The 22,888-nt window shown below is 38.6% G+C and overlaps 1 protein-coding gene across 1 annotated transcript in view; it reads right to left on the bottom strand.

Annotated features, from left to right (window-relative positions):
• Positions 1-22,888, bottom strand: part of slc39a14 (solute carrier family 39 member 14) — a 40,101-nt gene that overhangs the window by 11,169 nt on the left and 6,044 nt on the right. The window contains exons 2-5 of the mRNA XM_008303210.1: positions 17,011-17,195; positions 12,894-13,237; positions 7,738-7,912; positions 1,330-1,499 (exon numbers count right to left, since the gene is read on the bottom strand). Of these exons, the coding sequence (XP_008301432.1) occupies positions 1,330-1,499; positions 7,738-7,912; positions 12,894-13,208 (660 nt within the window). The 5' untranslated portion in view covers positions 13,209-13,237; positions 17,011-17,195. The remainder of the gene's footprint in view (positions 1-1,329; positions 1,500-7,737; positions 7,913-12,893; positions 13,238-17,010; positions 17,196-22,888) is intronic.

Genomic DNA, 22,888 nt, shown 5'->3' with positions numbered 1-22,888 from the left:
AGGAGCCAGAGGTGTGGATCCGCCCTCCAAACTCCCCAGATCTGGATCTGATCAAGAATTTGTGGATTCTGGCAGATTAAATGACAAACAGAGGCCTCAACCTGCAAACCGCTGGACCCAAGAGATCCATTGTCTGATGGATTTTAGCTGTTTTGAACCGCAGACAATATGAGGCAGGTGGTTTTAATAAGGTATAAACATAAATTAAGCTTTGATAGTAGCCTGGATATTGCCTTAACCTGATTTTTTTTCCAATAACTATATAAAATATCATATAAACACCTGTTTTATGTGCATATAAATGTAGTCAGTGTTTTTGTTGTAAATTCTGGGTTTGCTCAAAAAAAAAACAAAAAAAAACATTCTTATAGCTTCACGATGTCAGATCATTTTAAAAGTTGCTCACAGAAGATCATAATGGTGATGAATTCAGAAATACATCCACTGTGACTTGGAGATTAGCGTCAAAACTGCAAATCAAAAAACACCTTCTTTATTATTTTGTTCCCTTTTTGTAAAAAACATTTTTCAATCCAAGCATAATTCTGATAATTTTATATTAATTGTCTTCTGATACTTTGTGAAAATGAGCTGTGCCATCATTTACACTCAGTTAAAATTCTTTTGATACCTGCAGCTAGAACTAAGGCATATTTATTTGTTTGCTTCAAATTTGTTGCACTTATAATCAAGCATTATTTTATATTACACATACTTTTAATTAAGTTCACTTTAGTTATGAATCACTTTTAATCATGACGACAAGTGTTTCATAAAGTCCCCCATGTGGACCATAAGTAATAGATTTATTTATCTATTCATCTATATCCAATACAACAATAAAACTTGCAATAAATCCTACCTTCACGAATGCGGTTACCTTCACTGAAACCAGTATCTTTGAGTTAGTGTGCATCTCCAGCACACAAACAAACTTTATGTTGAATGTGAACATGCTTTTTACATTCTGCCCTTTGTGCAAATCTGATCTGACATGTGTAGTGATCATTCTGAATACAACACTTATTTCCAGTGACAAGAATGTCATGAATTATAGGGGAGGTTCTGCTCAGTGCTCAGTTCACGTTGTGCTTAAGGTGGCTGGGCAGGACGAATTAGAGCATATCATTCTGTAGCTTCGATGTTATACACAGCTTACCCTACTTACAGTGATATCTATAAGTGATTAGGATTAAGGATAAAACAATTGCATCAGGGTTTTAAACAATATGTGATGTTTATATCAATGCTCTGTCCTTAAACATTGTAAAAACCCTGCACTGAGGCTCTGTGAAGCAGATAAGTGAGTCGCAGCAGCACCGACTCTACCTCTGGGATGAGCTGAAACAGGGCGTTGGAGTAGAGCGTGCCAATGGCCAGGGCTATGAAGTAGAGCAGGAGTCGCTTGTAAAAGGTTTTCTTCATGAAGGGCACCACGCTCGCCCCGACCAGCGAACACAGAGAGATCAGTGTGACACACAGGATCCCATAGCCCCACACTGATCAACGGAGTGGAAAGAAGGGGGAAGGTGAGAGACAAAGCAGTAGTTAGTGTTAGAAATGATCTTAATCAGTAGGGTAAGGAACAAAAATAAATAAATTAAGAGAACACCAACCAGTTAAATCCCTGGAAAAGAAAGAAAGAATTGAATGAAATCAACCTGAGAAAAAAAGAGATTTCAAAAGATACCTGTGAGCGGAGAAAACAGGCTCATTGAAAACAGTTAGAGAGAAGAAACACCACCGTTCGTTTGTATTTGGAGGTAATTGGTAGTCCTCTGAAGCAGTGATCGAACCCCATGCATTTCTTTTCATAAGGAAGAAAAAGCAATAAAGTTGAAATTACAGTTTACTGAACCCACAAGCATACACCTCCACACACACACACACACACACACACCTACACACACACACACACACACTTTGTTCTAGTCCACTCAGGTACATCACAGCCTCGGGCCAAACACTAGCTATCGCTGCAGACACAAAGTGGTGCAAATGAACTTTAAACAGTCCGACGGCAGCACAAGGAGCGCCGCTAACAAGACGTCACGTTTCAATTTGAAGGACTCTTTAACCCCCTGAACCCCAAAATCCACCGTTGGGTTCAAAAGGCATGTCATCTTTAAATAAAATAAATAAATGATCATCAAAACTACACCATTTGTCACTGGGAAAACAGAAAGAAACACCTTTTTTTTCTTTTTTCTTTTTGCTTTACAATAATCTTTGATGTACTCATTGTGATATTTAATAATAATAATAATAATAATACATTTTATTTAATAAGGCGCCTTTCACGGCACTCAAGGTCGCCTTACAATAAAAGCAATACAACATACAATGGAACTCAGAAAAAATACAAATACAAATACAATTTAAAAAAAAACAAGCAGAGCAATAAAATTTCATCAAAGTGATTCTGTTTCATGTCTCTTTTTCAAAAAATCCCCCAAAATCCCAAATTTTCCACTCCCCAACGCAACTGTGAATACATTCGTGACCCAGTTGTGACCAATGATCATGTAAAAAAAATTCAAGGATTTTTTTGTTTGAACTGCAGGCGTTGTTTACACAGAGTAGAGAGGAGATAAGTGTGGGGAAAAAAATTATATAAGTAAAAAAGGACCTGCAGTATGTAAAGTCACCATTTTTCCCTCCAGTTTTGGTAACAACTGTGGGCACTTGGAAAAATGGTTTACATGTTGATTCCAGATTTGTTTTCTTTTAATTGAAAAAATGAATAATCGAACAAAGTGATTTAAAAATATATATATATATATATATATATGGCATTATAACTGTGTTACACAGCACAGGAGGCATTTCTGAGGTCTTTCTACTTCTAGCCATGCTTGTGCTGTTTCCATAGAGATGCAGGACTTTTTCTTTTGAGCCAACAGTGAGTAAAAATAAAATAAAAACAACAACAACAACAACAACAAAAAGCATAGCCAGGGTGCTACATTCCTATTCCCAGGACTGTTTCACACAAAATGAAACTTATAAGCCCAAGCCACTGAAACACTGCTGTCACATCCGATTAGCTGTTCGACATGCTGCAGCACCACAAGAAGAAGCTGAACTATCTCGCTCTCTCACAGTGAAACCTCATGACTGGCCTACATCTCAACGCCAGGAAAGGTGCAGATGGAAACACACAGTTCACACACACACACAAACATGCCACCAGATGATTGTGAGAGAAGAATGAAACCAAAAAGCCTTCTGCAGCACCTATTAGAGCCCTGAGAAAACAAACCACAGCCAGAAAACAAAGGCAGGAAGAGGAAAGGGCTACGACCACAGGAGAGACAAAGGAGCGCTTGGCCAAAGGTGCACCAGTTTTTTTTGGGTTTTTTTGTTCTTTGGAACAACCATGTGACACTGTGGCAAACCAGAGAGGGTTTCTACTGTAGAGCTTAGAAAAAGCAAATATGTCTGGGTTGATGTGAGGATGTATGTATGGCTGGATGGCAAACCTCTGGCAGCAGCTGCAGGATGGCTGTGGAGAACAAGGTGCCAATGGCAAGAGCAACGAAGAAGGTGAGCGCATATTTCATATAGCGCGTCTTCATCAGAGGCACGATGAAGACTCCGGTGAGGGAGAACATATTGATCACTGTGACGCTCAAGAAAGAAAAGCCCCAGACTGGAGCCGGGAGCGTTGGATGGAAGAGGAAGGAGTAACGTTAAAACACATGCAGTATGAAAAAGAACAAATTCAGTTTAACTGTGGAAAGAAAACATTTTCTTACATTTCAATGTGACAAATCAACTATAAATGACACTGACAACATTTTAGATGCAAGCAGCTGATATTCTATAAAATGACTCGTATATTTCAGCTTTTTAGGGTTTAAAAAAACAAACAACTTTTATGTAAATGTAGAGCACATACTCCAGAGTTCAAAAAAGACTGCATTAACGTAGAGGGCTTAAAGGTCTCATATGATTATAGTGTTTGTGGTTGTTATAAACGTGGAGGTGTAAAACAAAAGCTGCTAAGACACGAAGACATTAACTTGTGCCATTGCTTAAGCCCCACAACAGCTGGATAGGCTCCCAGCTTTACAAATTCAAACTCAGCTCTGTTAATGAGTGGTGTAGAGAGAGTCTTCTTCCCGAAGGGGCGGGAACGACAGCAGCAGCTCATTGGTTTTCAGAGCAAAACAGCTCGTTTAGAGCAGCCCTACAACCAGTGATTATGCAGTAATGGTCATAATATTGTCAACCTTTGTATTTATTGCTTGTTATTTAATGCTTTTGTTGCTTTGCTTTTATCCTGTGAAGCGTCTTTGAGTTCTTGAAAAGTGCTATACAAAATAAAATGAATTATCATTATTATTATTATTAATATTAATGGTGAGATCAACCCTATTTGTAGTATTTTGAGTTGAAAAACTGAAACTGTGGGGTTATGTAAGACTTTCAATTTGCTTAAAAAAACTAACAAAAAAAAACAATATGGGACCTTTAAACCTGCAGTATGGGACTCAAAAGAGAAACCTGCATAGAAAATTAGGAAAAGCATCCCCGCCACACAACTTGCAACTACTTTTCTGACTTTTGTTTTTAGTATTTTATGTTGTGAAGCAGCTTTACTTGGTCCTGCCTCTGAAAAGAAATAAAATCAAACTTTGAGAAGCAGACATCGTTGTCACAACCATATATGAACATTGCTTGTCACTTTAGTGAGTGACATCAAAGAAAATTGCAAATTACTGCTCTTAAGACCTAACACCTGTAGAAAAAAATAAGGTAAGAGTTGTTAGAGGTTGTTGCATTCTCTTCTAAGTTTGCAGCACCTGTAAAGTTTATAGGAAGATAAAGATTTACTGTGTTTATTGAAGGTGTGATCTGCTCAACAGTGTGAGATAACTCCATGCTGAGAAAGAAAACAGTATTAAGATAAGGAAGTTCTGTGGTGAAGGCAAATGAGGGTACAACAAGTTGTGAAAAAAAATCGTGCTTTACAAAGGAAAAGAATTGACAAAAAGTGAACAAATAACATGACATGGATTGTGACCAAATGAACATCCAAGCTAGCCCAATTTAATTTAAAAAAATGTTCTGGATACTTAGTCAAGACCACATGAAGACTAATATTTGCATTGAAACCCTGATCTCCATTACAGCGTACTGTTGCCACAACAACAGATGCAGTTCGTAAACAATAACAGTAACATGCTCTTAATATAAAGTTAACAACTGGACTTGCTGTGCTCGGATTCTCTCTGCAAATCCGGTCGCCTGCCTTTGCTTAAATAAGTTTGAGGTGTTTCCTGTTTTTGTTCCCAAATCCTCTGTGACACCATCTGCATTCTGGCATTCTGTCATCTGTAGCTTGTCCCTATTAATCTGACTCCAACAGAAAACACACACGGGTGACAAATTGAAGGAAAAACTTGAACCCTCTACAGCGAGATTCTCTGGTGGCTCTGTTAGACTCCAACTTGACGCCTATGAGAGATTTCAGACGAGCATGTCAGACAGCACTCTCCACCACCACCATCAAAACACCAAATGAGGAAATCTCTCTCGGAAGACTCATGATTCATGTCTCTGTTAGAATTCCAGAGAGTTGGGGATTCGATGCCAAGGCACATTAAAGCTGCTCTGGCAGCACGTAGTGGCCCAACACCCTACTAAGACACTTTATCTGGGTTTTTCCATCCATTTGTCACCCATCTGGATCTCCAAACATGACTCTTGCTGTATTGTTTTTGTCTACACATCACTTGTTGCTTCGTGTTTTTTGTTATTGTCCAGTATCTCCAGCACCTTCAGTAACCATAGCAAAACACGGACCATCATCGTAAATGCTGGATCTGTTCTCGTTACCTTCCTACTGAGATGTGAAATGAGGTTCTTTCTTTTGGCGAAATCTTGGTTTTGTCTGTATTCAACTGAGGAATGCAATTTACAAGGCTGTCAACAGGGTTCAGGACCAGAAGTGAAGATATACAGAACTGTGTATCATCTGCAAGGCAAAGAAAACAGATTTCATGCAATTGCGAAATCTCATGTAAAGAGAGAAAATAACCTGGTTGCTAAAACAGAACCTTGCCACACACAAAATATTTACTTTTTCTTAACAGAACTCCTCAACGAAAGCACAGTCTTGAAGCTGGCCTCGAGTTATTTACTGCACCTGGAGGGTTTTTCTTCGAAAGAGGTGAAACCAAGGCAATTATGAAGAACACTGGAAAACCACAAAGTGAAACAGTTCTGCTGAGAAACAGTTCAAGTCTGTGTAAAGTCAAGAGACAAGTACTGGACTAAAGAGAAGATGCTGCTAAATCAACAAGACTACAACGGCTAAAAAGCTGCTGGTTAGGAGAAAATACGTTTGACTTTAACAGGACCAGTGATTTGTTTTAAAGGTGTATCTGATCTAATGTGAGTTATGTAATGAAGCTACAACGTTACGTGTACGTGGTGAGAAAGGATCAGGATGTAAGTCATACACAAGTCAGTGAGATCTGCAGTCGATATGAATTTCCATGGCATCTGCCTCTCTGCTGCTGGCAAATCTCCACAGCCCAGGCAAAGAAAAACAGCTCTGAAGCCAAAATAAGCTGCCTACAAGGGCAAGTGTGAGGCGAGCTGAGGGCATGAGTGGCTGATAAGGGAAAACAAATTTGTCAGTGGAGAGGGAGAGATAGAACCGGCGCTCTGGGCCATTTCTTCTTCACCTGTCAAGGATGAAGTAAACTGGGTTAAAAGTAAGAACGGGAATTTGTGAGCTGGCGTGGCGAGGCTGCATCCGAATGTCATTAGTGTACAAAGAAGATGAAGACTGATGTCCACAGTCATCACATGCATAAAGAAAGCGGTTATTTTTCTCTTAAGTGGAAACAAATGAAGTTTCCCGAGGCTGTGCCTGCTTTCAGACATCGGCGCTGCTGCAGCCTTGAGGGCAAAACATCACACGAGTTAACCAAAAACCTCAGAGTCTGTCATTAGCAGGCTTTTTATACCAGCTGCACACTCCAGAGCCAATTTAGCTTCACTTGAACAAAAGTCAAAGGCTTGTTAAACAATAGCCTGCACTGAGTCCAAGAACTTGAGATTGAATGCACATGTCAAAATGGCTTTAGGGCTCTAAAGGACATCCTGCTGCCGGTGTACAGTCAGCAGTCTGTATGCGGTTACAGTGAGTCAGCGTCCAAGGAAAGACGAGCTCTCCTGCCTGGACCGTCTTTACCTGGACAAGATCTATCCTACGCATCGGATCTGCTGACTGAAGCAGGATTTTTTTATTCTGAAGGGTGTGTTGGGTTGTGAGCCAAACTGAGAAATGCAATCTGAGCCTCGGTGAACTCTGCATGCTTATTTTGGCTTTTATCTCCTTTGGGGAAATCATGATATCGCTATCTCTAGGCAACAAAACACACATTTGGAGCTCAGACTTGATGGAGAGAGAGAGAAAAAAAAAAGTGTTTTCAAGGCCCCATTGGTGATATCTGAAGAGAGAGTGTGGTGGTTGTAAAAACTGAGAGAGCACAGAAAAATGTACTGCTTGCAAAAGGAGTAACATGAAACCCATATACTGTGAGATAAAGACGCTGTAGAAAGATAAAACATCTCAAGGAGCTGAAAGCAAAGTTTGACCAACAGGCAAGACAAATGTAAAACTCAACTCAACATTCATGCATCATATGGCACGTACAATTTAAGTGAGACTGTAAAATGACAGATGAACAGTTAAAATATTAACCAGTCAGCGCTCACCTTCTGCGTCTGTGGGTCTGGGGGAGGCGTCGCTCAGCTCCTCCTCTTTTTGCACCCTACAGTTGCCAGCATCCAGCTGCTGCAGCATGGTGGGGCACAGCTCCTGTAAGCCCGGCCCATCTAGTCGAGACTGCTCGCTGATGCTGTAAACAGCCAGCGTGTCCGCAGGCAAGCACTGAAAATGTAAAACACGCCAATGAAGAACCCGTCGGACAAGACAAGTTAGCATTTTACTGTACGTGAATCAGGCAGGATGTAGTTAGCAGCAGGTCTGGATGGCGGGCTCGCTTAGTGATCTGCTTGGGTGCAAATTAGCTATAACAGGGGAAAAAAGATGCAAACAAAATGGACTTGGAGTGCCTACATTGCTGTTTGTATTCATATGAAATCAGATCTTGACATTTTCTGTCCATAAATGTTAGATGTGTAGTCAACGAGAGAAACTGTATCTACTCTTCAACCAATCAAATAGTCGCTGGAAACAAAAAAAACATCTGCATGTAATTTCTAGAAGAACTAAAGCAAACACTGAGCACACTCTACCTGCTAACCGTATTAGCCAAAATGAATTCTAGATCAACATAAAATCTAGTATTTGCAGCATATTAAATCATTTTATATGGTCATTTTTACGGAAATGATGAGAGCAGACTCGGAGACTCACATTGTCATATGATTTCTGAAAATAGAATTATATCAACTGGTGATCCTAGAACAGCAGCTATTTAGGAATGTAAACACAAACAAGTGAGCTGCTGTTTTTAGATGATCTGCCATGTTTGGCTGTTGAGCTGTAATATACAAGCTGCTGTTTGCATAGATTACACTCAACGTTTTGGGTTCAAGTTTGAACAAAATGCAGCCACAACTTCTTCAACATGGTGTAAATTAGTTTAGAGCCGATAAATGTTGAGTAAATGTTAAATAAGTCAAACCTAGCAGCCTCCTAGCAGGTTGGGTAGGTTTAGAGTTGTAAAACCATGAGGGTATTCTGAAAAAAATAATGGATTAATCCTAAAAAAAAAAAAATTTGATGTAGTATTTTTCCTCTGATAAAAACAACACCAGCAACTGTCTGACCAATATGAACTTGGAGCATACGGCCCAACGACTCCACCAGTCGACTGCATTCTCAGTGCAGAAAAATGAGCCAAATGGGCATTTTTATTATCATGAAACAAAATATTTCTTCACTAAATCCACAAGAATCTATTTCAAGCAAAATAATCCACTATACGAGACAGAATGACCAGCCTCCCTTCCGCATTTCAAGAGAAACCCTTAAACCCAGTGGAATAAATTAAGCAACTGACAGCAAATGAAGCATTGAGGTAATTTTTCATACCAAGCATTCATTGGTTCCAGCCTCCCAAATGTCAAGATTTACTGCTGTTCTCCATTTTATATGCTTTCAATAAACAGCTTTTTGTTTTGTACACTGCAAGATGTGACTACATTACGATCGCATTAGCAAACTGTTTATGAAAATCAGTTGATAGTGAACTGAACAAAGACATGCAGTAAGCTGTTTGTTTCTGGTTCCTTGTTTTTGGATTTTAAAAAAAGCAGATTTTTGTGTAGATCTGGGCTGTTTCCCTTAATTTATATGTAATTTCCGATAAAATTATAATTTGGCAAACATTTTTCATCCTATATACAATGACTTTAGTTTCTTTTGTAAGATGGTGGACCTAAAATTGCTTGAGATTTAAAGAAAGTTGTTATAATAGGGCATTAAAATGTTTACCAACCAATAATCGTCTAAGAGGATATCCACCCATCCATCATCTATACACCGTTCAAGCCTCACTAGGGTCGTGGGGGGCTGGAGTCTATCCCAGCCGACTTAGGACGAAGGCAGGGGACACCCTGGACAGGTCACCAGTCTATCACAGGGCCACACTTAGACGGACAATTTAGAATCACCAATTAACCTCAACATGTTTTTGGACTGTGTGGGAGGAAGCCAGAGAACTCAGAGAGAACCCACGCTGCACGGGGAGAACATGTAAACTCCACGCAGAAAGATTCCGGTGCCCCCACCGGGACCCGAACGGGCGACCTTCTTGCTGCGAGGCAACAGTGCTAACCAACTGCGCCACCTACCTTGCAGCCCCTAAGAGGATATATACAGGAATAAGACATGTGAAATTAATCCTTAAAGACCACATTTAAAAGACAAATGAAGCTGTATGCATGGTTAATATATGATGAATATAATGGGACCCGGAGGCCAGTTAAATTTCACCACCGAGGCATGAAAAGTGAAGCGGAATCAAACAGAAATGAGGCTCTTGACAGTGACTCAGTACATAACCACAGAGTGTATACCACTTTGCCAAATGTTGACAAAAATCAGAGTCAACAATAGCAGAAGGAAGTCTATTCAAAACTCCATTGTATACACTGCTCTCTGCACAAACAACCCAAACCAACCCTGCAACGTGTTCAGTGGCTGATGAAGAGTTTTACAGCGTGCAGGTGACACGTGTGACCGAGCACATGTTGCAGAATGTGCTTCAATAAATGGGGAGAGCAGTGACAGTTGTTGGCCAAAGGTTGCAGTTTTACTTCTGCCTGTGTCGTATTTACACTAGTAATGACAGCAACACAATAGTGCGAGTCAATTCCAACATTCAACGTGTGACCTGCACCGAACTCGACCTCCACTATTCCACTATTTTTTTTCTCAGAAGTGTTCGCAGCCTTGCCACCATTACTCAGAGTCAGTCTATTCAAACGCAGATCAGCCAGTAAGTGAGTCAACCGTCCACGACACTAAGCATGGGAAATATGCTAAAAATCTCAGCTATCTGGCACCGGTACCTTCTTCCAGACAGGACTAAAGCTGGATTTAACCTCCTCCTTCAGGGTGTTGCAGAGGCTCCGCTGTAATTGCAACCACAGCTAATGAGCACCTCCTCAAAAATGTGACTATACATCAGGGCAGAGACACCACGAGAGATTCCGACATCGAGCCAAGATGCTTTTCTTTTCTTTTTTTTTTTTTTGTCTAACTCAGCTTTTACATTTCAGACCCTGCCTAATTTCTTTACCACAACTTTTCAACTGAGAGCTTGTCCTCACCTGTCAAGCAGCAAATTGGGTGTGAGAGAGACACTAGGCGCCTATCGGTTTACTTATTGCTAACACTGCATGCAACACTTGATAGCACTGAAAAGCAGCTCATGACAACCGAACACACATCCTATCTCCTGCAGGATTTCAGTCATCCTCAACAAATTATTTTGTTAAATAAAGTACAGTTTGTTAAGACCAGAAAAAGCATAAATAGACTTCCCATCACTGCTTTCCATCAGAGCCAAGTAGGTGAAAAAAGAAAAGCATCTCTGCACAGAAACAACTTAAACGCATTGAAAAATGTGCCAAAACTCAAGATTTATAAAAAAAAAAAAAAAAAAAGGAGAAAAAACCTCGTCCCCAGCTGGGACAAGGATAAGTGGACTGGATCCAAATTAAAAGGCATTCAAAAATGACCAAAACAGTGAAAAAACACCAGCAGTGGCAGTAAAAACGATGCATCAACATTCGAAAAAGCCACATTTGGCTCCACTCTGATCCACTCAAGTAACTCATATTGGCCTCAGAGCAACAGAACCCTGACTAGACTGATGACAGTCAACACAGATCCCTTTGCAGATTTAACAACTCAAACACTCAGGCTCAGTTTCCCAGACATGGATTAACGCTAGTTCTAGATGAAAAACTTTTTTTTTCAATGGGGATCTTCATTAAACTTTTCGTTCAGACTTAAAAGAAAAGCTTAATCAACTTCTGAGAAGCTGCCTGTATGTCACCAGACCTCCATGAATGTATAAATAATACTTAATAATATTAAAGTACATGATTTACAACTGTGAAGGCTGCCAAAGTCTTACAATCAACTTTCAGTTCTCATTAGATGTTTTAAGTGAATTAGCTCGTTTTATATCATCCTTCTCAACATCTCTACAGCCATATATCTGACACACCATAGAAGCAGAGACCAGTTAGTTGTAAGTCATTTTAATGTTTACGTCAAGTTTACTTTGACTTGAAGGTAAATAAATTTGAAAGCATAACATTATAAAAATGGAAAACCACAATGTAGTTGCTACAGGTGTATCCAGTTTTGTTAACACGGCTTAAAAACTCAGTAGAACCGACACCTTACTCATAAAAAAAGCTAATTAAAATCCATACGTGCCCTGACCTGATAATATTGTACAATGTAATATAGTATACCCATGCCCCGACCCATATGTTACCACACAGACGATCACTATGAAGCTGTGCGCTAGTACATTCAGAAACAGAAATTCTAGTGATGCACGATATTAACATTTCTGATTTCGCCGAAAACCGATATTACAGCCGATATTCAATTTTTGTTCACACCACACAGTGAGTATAAGTAAGCACTGTGAGAATATGAAAACTACTCAAAAGAAGCCCATACCAAATTAGACCACAGTCTTCTTTATTACATAACAAAATTAAAACATATTGAAACATATTTTAACATATTTAAAGTTCAAGTCCAGGACCATTTAAATAAAAACATCTATGAAATAGCAGCAATATCAAATGTAGAGACGAAGGCGCTAATGTTAGACAATCATCGTTTTTTCACATTGGCTAAATTTGTTCATCACACCAATACCGATATATTGGAAAAAACACTAATATCGGCCGATACCAATGTGGTCGCCAATATATTGTGCATCCCTAATAAATTCCAATCATTTTTTAAAGTAGACTGTTTGGCAGAATCAATTTCCAGCCATGCTGCTACTCACTACACCAACATTAAGCCAAATTTTCCTTCATTTTTGCTGTGAGGAAAAAGAACATCGTCAACAGTCCTGGTTTAAGCTGGGTTTTTCTATTCTATGCTGGGATGGCGAGCACATTTTTGCAGAATTAGTGTCAGTTCAGGAAAATGTATTAGCAAAGTTGTGTAGAATGCTTTCATATTAAAAAGAAATATCCTGGCAGCTAATCTGGCTTCAAAATATTAGCTGACTTAGATGTTAAAAATACTACTTTGTCCAGAAAACTTTACATAACTTCCTGCAGGTATCCAGCCTGGTGCTGACCCTAACCAATCTCAGCTTCAGAGCTAATGTAACATATAAAAATGCTGTTATTCTCACCTTTGAGCTGTTGGATTTGGGAGGTGTGGCTGTTGTCGTCTCTGGCAAACCGCTGCTGCCGCCATCATTTTCTTCACTTTGACCCTGGCTGAGAGCTGCCAGCAGAGAACGCAGCTGAGGCACTGTGATGGTGCTGTTGTCTCCATAGCGGGCCAGCAGGTCCTGGAGCACCTGGGCAGGAGACTGCGTCTGACTCTGACCCGTCACTTGGCCCGCCGGGCAGAGCAGCAGAACCAGGGTCAGGATGAACGCCGGCTGGGAGCGGAGGAGGCTGAGGGTCGCGGTGGCACGGCCATGAGAGGACCAGATGATCATGGCTTCTTTAGAGGATGGAAAATGCTGATCTGGGGAGGAAAAAGGAGAAGAAGAAAAACCTATGAAACTACTGTGGAGGAGCCAGTTTTATCTACACTCAGCTTTCACTCGCTGCTTTTTAGGAAAACATTTGTATATCTATTTGAAGCTTGGAGTTCTTCACATCCAGCGCCAGCATCATACCTGAGCTTTAGTATAAATAGCAAAAGCATACGCTTTGACACGTTAGTATTTGAGCATAAACATGTTTTATTATGTGTTGGAAATGGTGCGTGATGCTGTTGTGTACTGTTTGACTATAAACTGCTTGTGTTTGTGATTTTCTAAAACTAAAAGTAATACAGTCAGTATCAGAAAACATGGAAAGGTGCCTGGTTAACACTATATAAATGTGAGCTTTAGAGTTACATTCACACACTATATGAGTGTTCTCCTCAGCCAAGAGGCATTTTTTTGCAGTTTTGTTTCACACTCTGCACAATGGCATCTTCTTCTTTCTTTTTCTTTTTTAACCTAAAAAATGTTCCCCTGTGGATTTTGTTGACTGCTGGTGGCTTTATGGAGCAAGAGTAGGTTTTGATTTTGTTCAATGCACATGGATGTCCACATGCGCACATACAGCTGTCAAGATCATGAAATTGTAGTTCAGGGATAAATTGCCATACAAACAACTACAACTAATGAAATGAAATGAATGAAATGAATGAAATGAATGAAATGAATGAAATGAATGAAATGAAATTAAAAATACTTTATTTATCCCAGAAGGGAAATTCAATAATGATAAAAGAGTGTTTTTATCTGCTCATTGTAAGCCTCTGTTACTTTAAGATGAGGCGTTTTAGCACCCCTGAACACCACCTTTTTGCTGCAAATCTGACAAATTGCGCCAAATTATTAGGCTCTTCCTTTTTTCATTTGGCCTAAAATCAAAATGTGCTCACAGCAGTTTCTGTAGTGTTTGGCTTTGCAACCAAATCCATGACATTAATGTCAACAGGTGCTCATCAAAAAGCAGCTTTTTAAGTTCAGGTTATGCGCCTAAAGATAGACAGTTGGTGCCATTAAATCATAGATGAGAAAAAGAGGGCAAAAATCGGAAAACAACAAACAAATAGTGATTAAAATATGACATGTCTGTTTGTTTTATGCAGCTGCTTTATACAGGTTAATGGACACAATTATCACAATGATGTCAGCTTAAAGAAATTATCATATTGTTCAAGTAAAAATCAATTGTAAGCTGTAGATTATCATTCATTTTTGTGTTAAACAATCTATATGTATGCATTTTTGTTTCTGGGAAAACAATGTCGTGCTAATGGAGCGACTTTCGACCAGCTCAGCATGTTTGTGTTTCAAGAGGTCCATCTAATGAGAACTGTTTCCATCCCCAGGAGGCGTTTTGTCTTCGGAAAGTCTCACTCAGCATTTCTTGGTAAAGTATGTAAAACTGACGTGATTACCGGGTTAAACGTAAAGAACTATGTACGTCGTCCAACAAAAAGGAATTTCTGTTCCCTATAAAAGCTGTTAGGTTCGGGCTCCTCCTTTGAGAATCAAGATGAACGCCGTTATCCTCCACATTATATAGGATATTAAATTTGCCAACAAGCCAGCAAAGTGTTTGCTTTAATATTTAAGGTAATAAAAGCCATGGCAGTATTTCCACAACATTATTTAATAAGTGTGGCAGGCCTATGTGCACTCCTGCCAGCAAACAAAGGCAAGTGAGGAGTGCGAACATTATGGCTTTTAAATAATTTCACAAGTCAGCTATGTGAATGTTTTTATGACTAAAGACGTGCATTTAATATTTTTACTATTATTGAGAAGTGCTGAATGCAACTTTACTTTTCTGAGAAAAGAATCCACTTATCTTCAAAGAGAAACAGCACTGTAAAGCAACACATAAATCTGAGTTAAACTGAGCCATACCTGATACAGAGTGAGCCTTTAACATGTTCATTAAGCTTCAACAACACGCAGACACACAAACACAATGCATTTGGATAAGAAACACAGAATGCATGAAGCATCCAGATATTGTTAATGAGAAACAGGGTTATTCCGTCTCAAATCATCTGGGGACTTCTGCTCTGATTTGCTTGAAACTCTTGTGTCATAAACTATGAATATTTAAAATGCTATCTGTGTAATTTCAGACTGATATATTAACGACTTTCTGAGCTTTTTTGTTTTTTGTAAATTGACCCACTTTCATTACATTTTTGCAAACGCTGAAATTGAAGCTACGTTTGACTGGCAACATGTCATAAGCTGTTAAAGATAAAAGCCTGAAATTCTCATTGTTGTTTCTCATCATGTCATGAAACAGAATCCGTCAACGTGGACAAGTAGATGAAATAATCTGTGATCGTGGGTGAGTTGAAATATGAAAGGTCCTATCTTTGTGCACATATTAACAAAAAAAAACAAAAAACAGATAATGCAGAAGTGATTTAGCGATATTTTCTGAACCATATTTAGCTGCATGTTACAAGAACAAAACAAACCATATAGAATACTTAATTAATATAAAATACTTGATCACAAAAATGAAACAAAGTTGATTGAGCAGGTACAAAAAGTTGCATAACAAAATCAAAAATATTGGTAGATGGCCTAATCCATGTAGAAGTGTTTTGCTGTTTCAAAATGGTTTTCTAGATATAACTTAGAATAATATTCTATTTTTTATATGGGCATATTTTAAATTGTTGGACCCCACTTTGTCGAGATCAGTGTTGGTTTGGAAGTAACTTGTCATTTAGTTTGCCGTAATTTCTTTGTGAATTATTACTGCATTAGGTCATTATATCGGTATAACATAACCGTGACCAAATACATAGATCTGTTGGGGTAGGAGGATTTTTCTAGATGGAAATTTTCATGCCTTGACATACATTTATTGGTAATTTAATTTAATAATGTCTGCAAGACTTGCTACTAATTTAATTTATTCTCATGATCACTGTGGAAGCTGTCTGATTGGATCAAATTGCACTTTAAAAACAATTTTATCTTGGAAAATCTTTGATATATCAATCTAAAATTTCAGAAATAGCTTTAAAATGGCCATATTTTATGCTATAAACAGTTAAGGCAAATCAGACATGGTCCCACAGAAATTGCCCTTAAAATTTGAGATTTGACCCGACACTGAATTGTACTGTAAAAGCTGATAAAAAATCTGAGGTAAATTAAGTGATAACTGAGCAAATGATAAGTATCGAGCTGTTGGTGCCAATATTCTGGCATTCAATAGTTTTGAATAGTCTCAATTATTGCTGGTAAATGTCTCATATAAAGAAAACTGACAACAAAGCCTTTGGGTATCTGAAATCCAGTTGTTTAGTAGGTAGGGGGCTGAAGCTAATGAAAGATTTAACACACAAGTTGACACAAAGGGCCACTGTAGCACAAAGCACACAGAGGAAGCAGGAATTCAGTGGGATCAGACAATTACAGGCAATTACAGAAAATTGCAGCACACATTCATTAGACGACACGCAGGCGATAGATACCAGAGTAAAGAAACACCAACCAAGCTGTGATTGTTTTTTCTTGTAACTTACACAGAAGAAAATTTCGATTCTGAGTCTGAGTGGGAAAATATTACCTAAGCATTTCAACAACAAGAAATCTTTTCCCATCCCCTGACACAAATTTTCACGTGCACACACCCCACACAGGGCGTAATGTTCCCGACTCCGACACACAGAGCACCGATTCATGTCAATGCGCCCTGCAGGTCTGAATAAACAGACCCATTCATTTTTTTTTGCAAAGAAACGCTCACCTTTTCCTACAGAGCCTCTAATGATAGCCGGTGCGTGAAGCGCCTGATTCAGTCTGTCGGCCCCGAGGCTCCAGGCACGCTGAGTGATGCCCACAGGTTATCTGGGAGCTGGAGTCGGGGGAACAGCGAGCGAGGAGGAAGAAATGCCTGAGAAGAGCAGCAAGGTTTCTCAGGAGTGCAGTGGACTGTGGATGAGAGAGAGAGACAGATAAAATGAAGGTTACGAGTCACCGGTGAGGAAGAAAGAAACAAGAAAAGGTAGACGAGAAGAAAAGAGGCAGTGAAGAAGAAAGAGAACCTGAAATGGCTGCTGCTGACTTTTTGGATCCGCTTTTCCACATTGATTTTGCTTCCTATTTCAATGTGACACTCGGGCCACAAAGGCAAACGTTGAGCCAAAACCGGATAATTTCATTTCCTTATTGATTCCTGTTCAGCAATGTAACTCTCTGAAACCTAAAACCTGCCTGTCTGAAAGGAATGTTTTTTATGTTTTTTTAACGGCTAAAATTACAACATTTATCAGAACCAACATAAACGCAAAAACATAACATTTTGTTTCAGACAGTCCTTGGAACTAATCAGATGTACTGTTCAGCTCTGTCTGGAAAATTCACATAATCCAAGCCTTGTATCTTGAACTTCTATTATTTTATGTGTTTCATTTTTTAAAAAATAGGCAAAAATAACATTTTTTAGCCTGAAAATCACCTAAGTTTGTGTCTGTTCTTCTTTAAGGTAGAAAGGGAAAAAAAATCTCCTTCTGGGTCTTAGAGCTTCGACATGCAAAAGACGCATTTTTTAAAGATTTTCTCTAAAAATCCTGTGGTCCTCGGCAAAAACAAGAAGCCATGATGCTCTAAGCTGCTCGTGACAAAAATTGAGGAACTTTTTGGCTGAACTGCAGGTAGTGTTAACAAAGACCACATCGGAGATAAGAATGTTAAAATAAAAACGTAAGCAGTAAAATATCTAAAATATGTGGAGCCACCATTTTTTTCAGTATCTGTTTTTGTGCATATTAATTCCAGAATCTCTCAATTCTTATAAAATTAACAATTAAAGCAATTCAACTTTCAAACTGTTATTTACGATTTATGCCGTTTCATATGTTATACTGCACAAAAAACCTAATTGAGTTCTCTTTCCTTCAAGCCACAAAGGTGCAGGATGTTATATTGCACTGACAAATTAGCCCATAGTGAGTACAAAGTTGACAGAAAAACTGGTGCATGGGCGCAAAACCAGAGGAACACTGCAGCTGCAAAACATCCATATCCGTTGTTTTTGAGGAAAACAGCACACCACCAGTCAATGATGAAGATTTCAGGGCAAAAAACACAACTTGTGACCATAAAGTTTCTTGCTTGGAACACCAAGATCTGTGAGAGTCTTAATAAATGAAACACAACCTCCTCTTTCTTTACATATAGTGCTAAGATGCCCTTGAGCAAAGCACTTAGCTTTTCATTGACATTAATGATAAAGTGCTGCCAACTTTCCCCACATAAAATAAATCTTTCACTGTCCTGCTGTCTCTTACTAATTTGTGTTCAGCCACCAGCTTTTTCCTTTCATTTCTCTCTGCATAGGTCTCTGAGCTGAGGAGGCAAAGAGAAATCCCTCCTCTTCAATAAGTCACCTTCTCCCCAATGAATTAAACCCTCTCTCCCAAATATTCCTCCTCCACTTGGTCTAACGAGGACTTATTCTGAAGTAGGGGGAAGAGAAAGGAAACAAGGAACAGAAAGTAGTAAAAAACTACTTCATAAGCTCCTTTAGCTCCTGTTTTTACTACTTTTCACAGTCTTCTTTCTTATACAATCTCTCTAACAGTTGCAGGGTGAAGCCAGAGGTACTCAAACAATTACTTCATCTACAGATAATCAAGTAAAAATAACAATTTATCCCCTCAAAAAGTGGAGGTTTTGCTATTTTTGGTGAATGTGAAGCAATATGGAGATGTCACCTTGCTCTAGAAAATTGTAGCAAGTAATGAAAAGAAAATTGGAGCTTATGTAATCATCCATAAATAGCAATGTATGCTGTGCAATTCCCCTAAGGGGTAATGTTTACACCAAATAACAAGAATGCCTATTTTTGGCTTTATAATGAGGACTTAAATTCCCAACAAATCAAGAAAACATCACGCTGACGCAAATATCCTGAAGATTTACAATTAACCAAATCTGTATCCTGCCTAGTTTTTCCTCTTTCTTTTTCCAAAAGAAAAAAAATCCCATCCACTGTCGGCACAGGTTTCATTTCAATATTGAGAAGAGGACGCATTAAGTTGGGCGTCAAACATCAACTTCCTGCATTCTGGTAAATTTTTATGCACCAATTTGTGCCTTTTCTGCATTAATTTATGATTAAATTTTCTGTAAAGGCAAACACAAGATTCAGGCACCAGGTGACAATTCAACATATAGAGGAATATATACGAATCTTACTACGTTTTCTACCATAAATACAATGTTGTAGTAGCTCATGATTCATATTTTGAGTAACACATACCACAAAAGTATATGCCCTCCATCCCCTCTAAAATTTAAACCAATGCTATTCAGATAAAAACTGACTGACAATAAATCTCTCTACACATGAAAGCACATTTGAAATACTGCCAAGCAAACCAACAGACAGATATGACCCTAACGCTAAGTCATGTTGGCTAAAAGAAGCTGGAAAAAACTATTATCGCTCCAATTAGGCTGCCAACAAGGAAGAACCGACACATCTGTTGCTCAACTTACTGGAAGAGTAATGGTGCATTGTGTAAACCCATAAAAAGTACAGTTAGCAAGTTCAGCGTTCAACACCGCCGCATGTAAACAAAGGTGGAAGCAGCGCACACTCTCAACGCACAAGCTAGAAAATCTGAATTAAAGTTTCTGAATATCTTCAACAAAGAGGGAAAAAATATGATTTAAAGAAGACCTCCGGTGAAAAACACGTATGTATAATGCATCATGTCTACATGGAGTTTTTTTATATCCTAAAAGAAACATCATGAGCAAAACATGCAGTCAACACCACAGCTAAACGTTTCCACCTTGAAAATGCAGGGTACTAATAATACTAACAACAGTCTCCAAAACACACATTCAGACTTCCAGGGCTTCATACGTAACAAAACTAAAGAACCAATCCAGACAGCTTGCAGAGTGGGATGTTCTGTCATTACTATTCTTCGGAATCCGTTACATCTAAGTCTAATTTAGGGCCGAAAGGAATTATTTTAGTTTTGTGGACAAGGCCCTAGGTTCCTCTACTAATTTCAGTTGCCAGTAAAGGATATTAAATTTAATTCAGTAAGTTTATAGAACCACAGAAAGCGGTGGTATTGTACAATATTTTGTCTGACATATTTCATATCGTACTTTCAGCGATGTTTTCAGCTACTACATTGCCAATGGTTGAATAAAAAAGAAAACAAATTCCCATCACTTCAAAGCAAGTGGAGTAAAACCCAATCCTTCTTGATGTTGTAACCTACACTGTTCTTGAGTTTCTGAAGTGGATAAACACACGGCGATAAGGCCTCGTCTTCTCACTCCAACAGCCAGGAAAACTGCCAGAAGTAAAGCGATATCTCTTGTCCGCTTCCACATTCATTTTTCATTAGAGAGCCCAAGGTGTGTCAGGCAATATCTGGGAGCGACGGCACAAGAGTATAAAACAAAGGCAGGAGTGCCAGAGACAAACATCCGCCTTCTTAATTCGTATACAACTATATTACAGTCTAACATGAACACACACAGGATGCAAGTGTCAGAGTAAAGGCGCTGCATTATATTCACGATGTGTAAAAATCATACGTGTTAACAACCAGGACAAAACAATTTGCACTGGGAAATAACATACTAGCTTTATGGGAAACGTGGTCTGAGCAAGTAAGAACATCATTTAAACTGTTTGCCGTCATTACTCCACACAGCACAAGAACGCTGCCAAAGAGTAAGTGAATTAAAAGAGTCACTCCATTAAGCGAACTGTGTGGTGGTTCTGATCTTGATTAACTATTAATTTAAAAATATTATGTTCACACTTTAAAGGGAATTTCAAAGCGAGCAGGTTTGGAGCACAAAAAATATTCATTCATGCACATAAAATGAATGTCAAACACAAAATATGAAAAGACAAAGATTAAAAGAAAGGAAAAATATTTGAAAGAAGCAAAGCAACTGTCTGATCTCAGACTCAGATTTAGAATGTGTGTGTTTTTTTCCCCAAGTAGGTTTTCACATATGAGGAATTTGACTTTGTGATTTGGTGCATAAAATGACATGAAGAGAACTTTTAAAGAACGATAAAAGAACAAAAGCAAGTGTTGTGAGTAGAATAAACAGTAATTGTTATAAGATAGTTAAAAAGCAAGTGTAGTAAATCCAAGATATTATCAAAGTAATAGCAGCAATTTGTACATATAGTAAAAGTAAATTGGGAAATTTTATCGTATCACAGGTTTGTTCTCTTCAGCACGAGATAAAAGCTAATCTTTTATTTATCTGAGTCCGATATTGCTTTTAAGATTTAGTTTATTTCCATTTTGATATCAAGTAGAGTAAAAAAGTTTTTTTTTTTAAATAAAATAAAAATAATTCATTGTGAAGAAATTCATTTACAAACTGAGTGGTTTTCTTGTAACTGTAGCTGAATAAACCTCTAGAAGCTTCTTAAATAAGACGATTTGCAACTTTTTTTTATTTATTGTAAATTGAATATTAGTAGTTTTGGAGTGTTGGTCAGTCAAAACAAGCAACCTGAAGAAGCTACTGTGGCCGTTTGGATTTCTATCTTTTCCACAAATTGAACCCTGAACTTTTTCAGATTCAGAGATAATGAAAATAATCTTTACAGCCCTAATTACAAGTTGTGTTTATCAGTTCAAATCCACTCTAGATTGCCAGCAACATAAAACACGCTCGATTTGTCACAGTAATTTAATCATAAAATTTAGAGGGCTATGTGTTTATAAGAGACAGAGAATGACAGGCTTGCTGCACCTAAAATATACATCCACAAGATATAAACCATCATGCAAAAGAAAAAAGTTTTGCATGATGACGGTCTAACACTGAAACATCACAAACATAAACATCTTTGCAAGGAGACAGAGTGCAAGAGGGTGTTTGAAACTTTTGTATGTGTCAATAATGAAAGCCAAATACGTGTTTATTTAGGCAAATATCAATATCAGTATCAAGAAAATCCACCTTTGCTCGGGCTCCATTCTTGATTACTGGTATGCAGCACGACAACCACAGAGAAGTAAGAATAGCTGTTAAACTGCTGCCTGTCAAACTGCTTCTCTGACTGAGATAATAACTTGGTACAGATACTAAATATAAACATGCACCAAAGTGAGTCCTGTTTCTTGCCCTGGAGCAAACACAGGTCCAAATAGCTGAGCTGCAATAAACACTGAAGGAGCAGCAGAATTCTTCACCGGCCACAACTGGCTAAAATCCAATCAAAACACTGTTTTCAAATGTCACCATGTCAGGTCGGTGTCATGTCAGCGTACACTAATACACAAACAGAGTCCCTGCTTTAGTGGAGTGTGTGTGTGTGTGTGTGAGGACCTGGTTTTAATCCAATGCCTATTTGCAGCTGTTGAGATAAAGAGTGATGGAAGAGACGGGCAGTCTGCTGCTGAGACGTTAGTCCTTCAAGAGTCAAGGCCTCTGCCATGACGTTAAATATGAGGTTTACAAGCGAGAAGTGGCAGCCGGAGAGAAAAGGAGGGAAAAGCAGGGTGGGAACATGTTTAGTCACAGCCTGCTGAACTCCAATCCCAACTGGCACGCAGCTGATTCTACTCTGCTCATCCCTTCAAATCTTTCACCGTTTCTTGGAAAGTCACTCTTCCTTT

The sequence above is a fragment of the Stegastes partitus genome, unplaced genomic scaffold, assembly GCF_000690725.1.
Source record: "Stegastes partitus isolate 25-593 unplaced genomic scaffold, Stegastes_partitus-1.0.2 Scaffold1958, whole genome shotgun sequence".
Taxonomy (NCBI): domain Eukaryota; kingdom Metazoa; phylum Chordata; class Actinopteri; family Pomacentridae; genus Stegastes; species Stegastes partitus.
The sequence above is the reverse complement of the archived record's forward strand: the minus strand, read 5'-3'. Positions and strand labels throughout refer to the sequence as shown.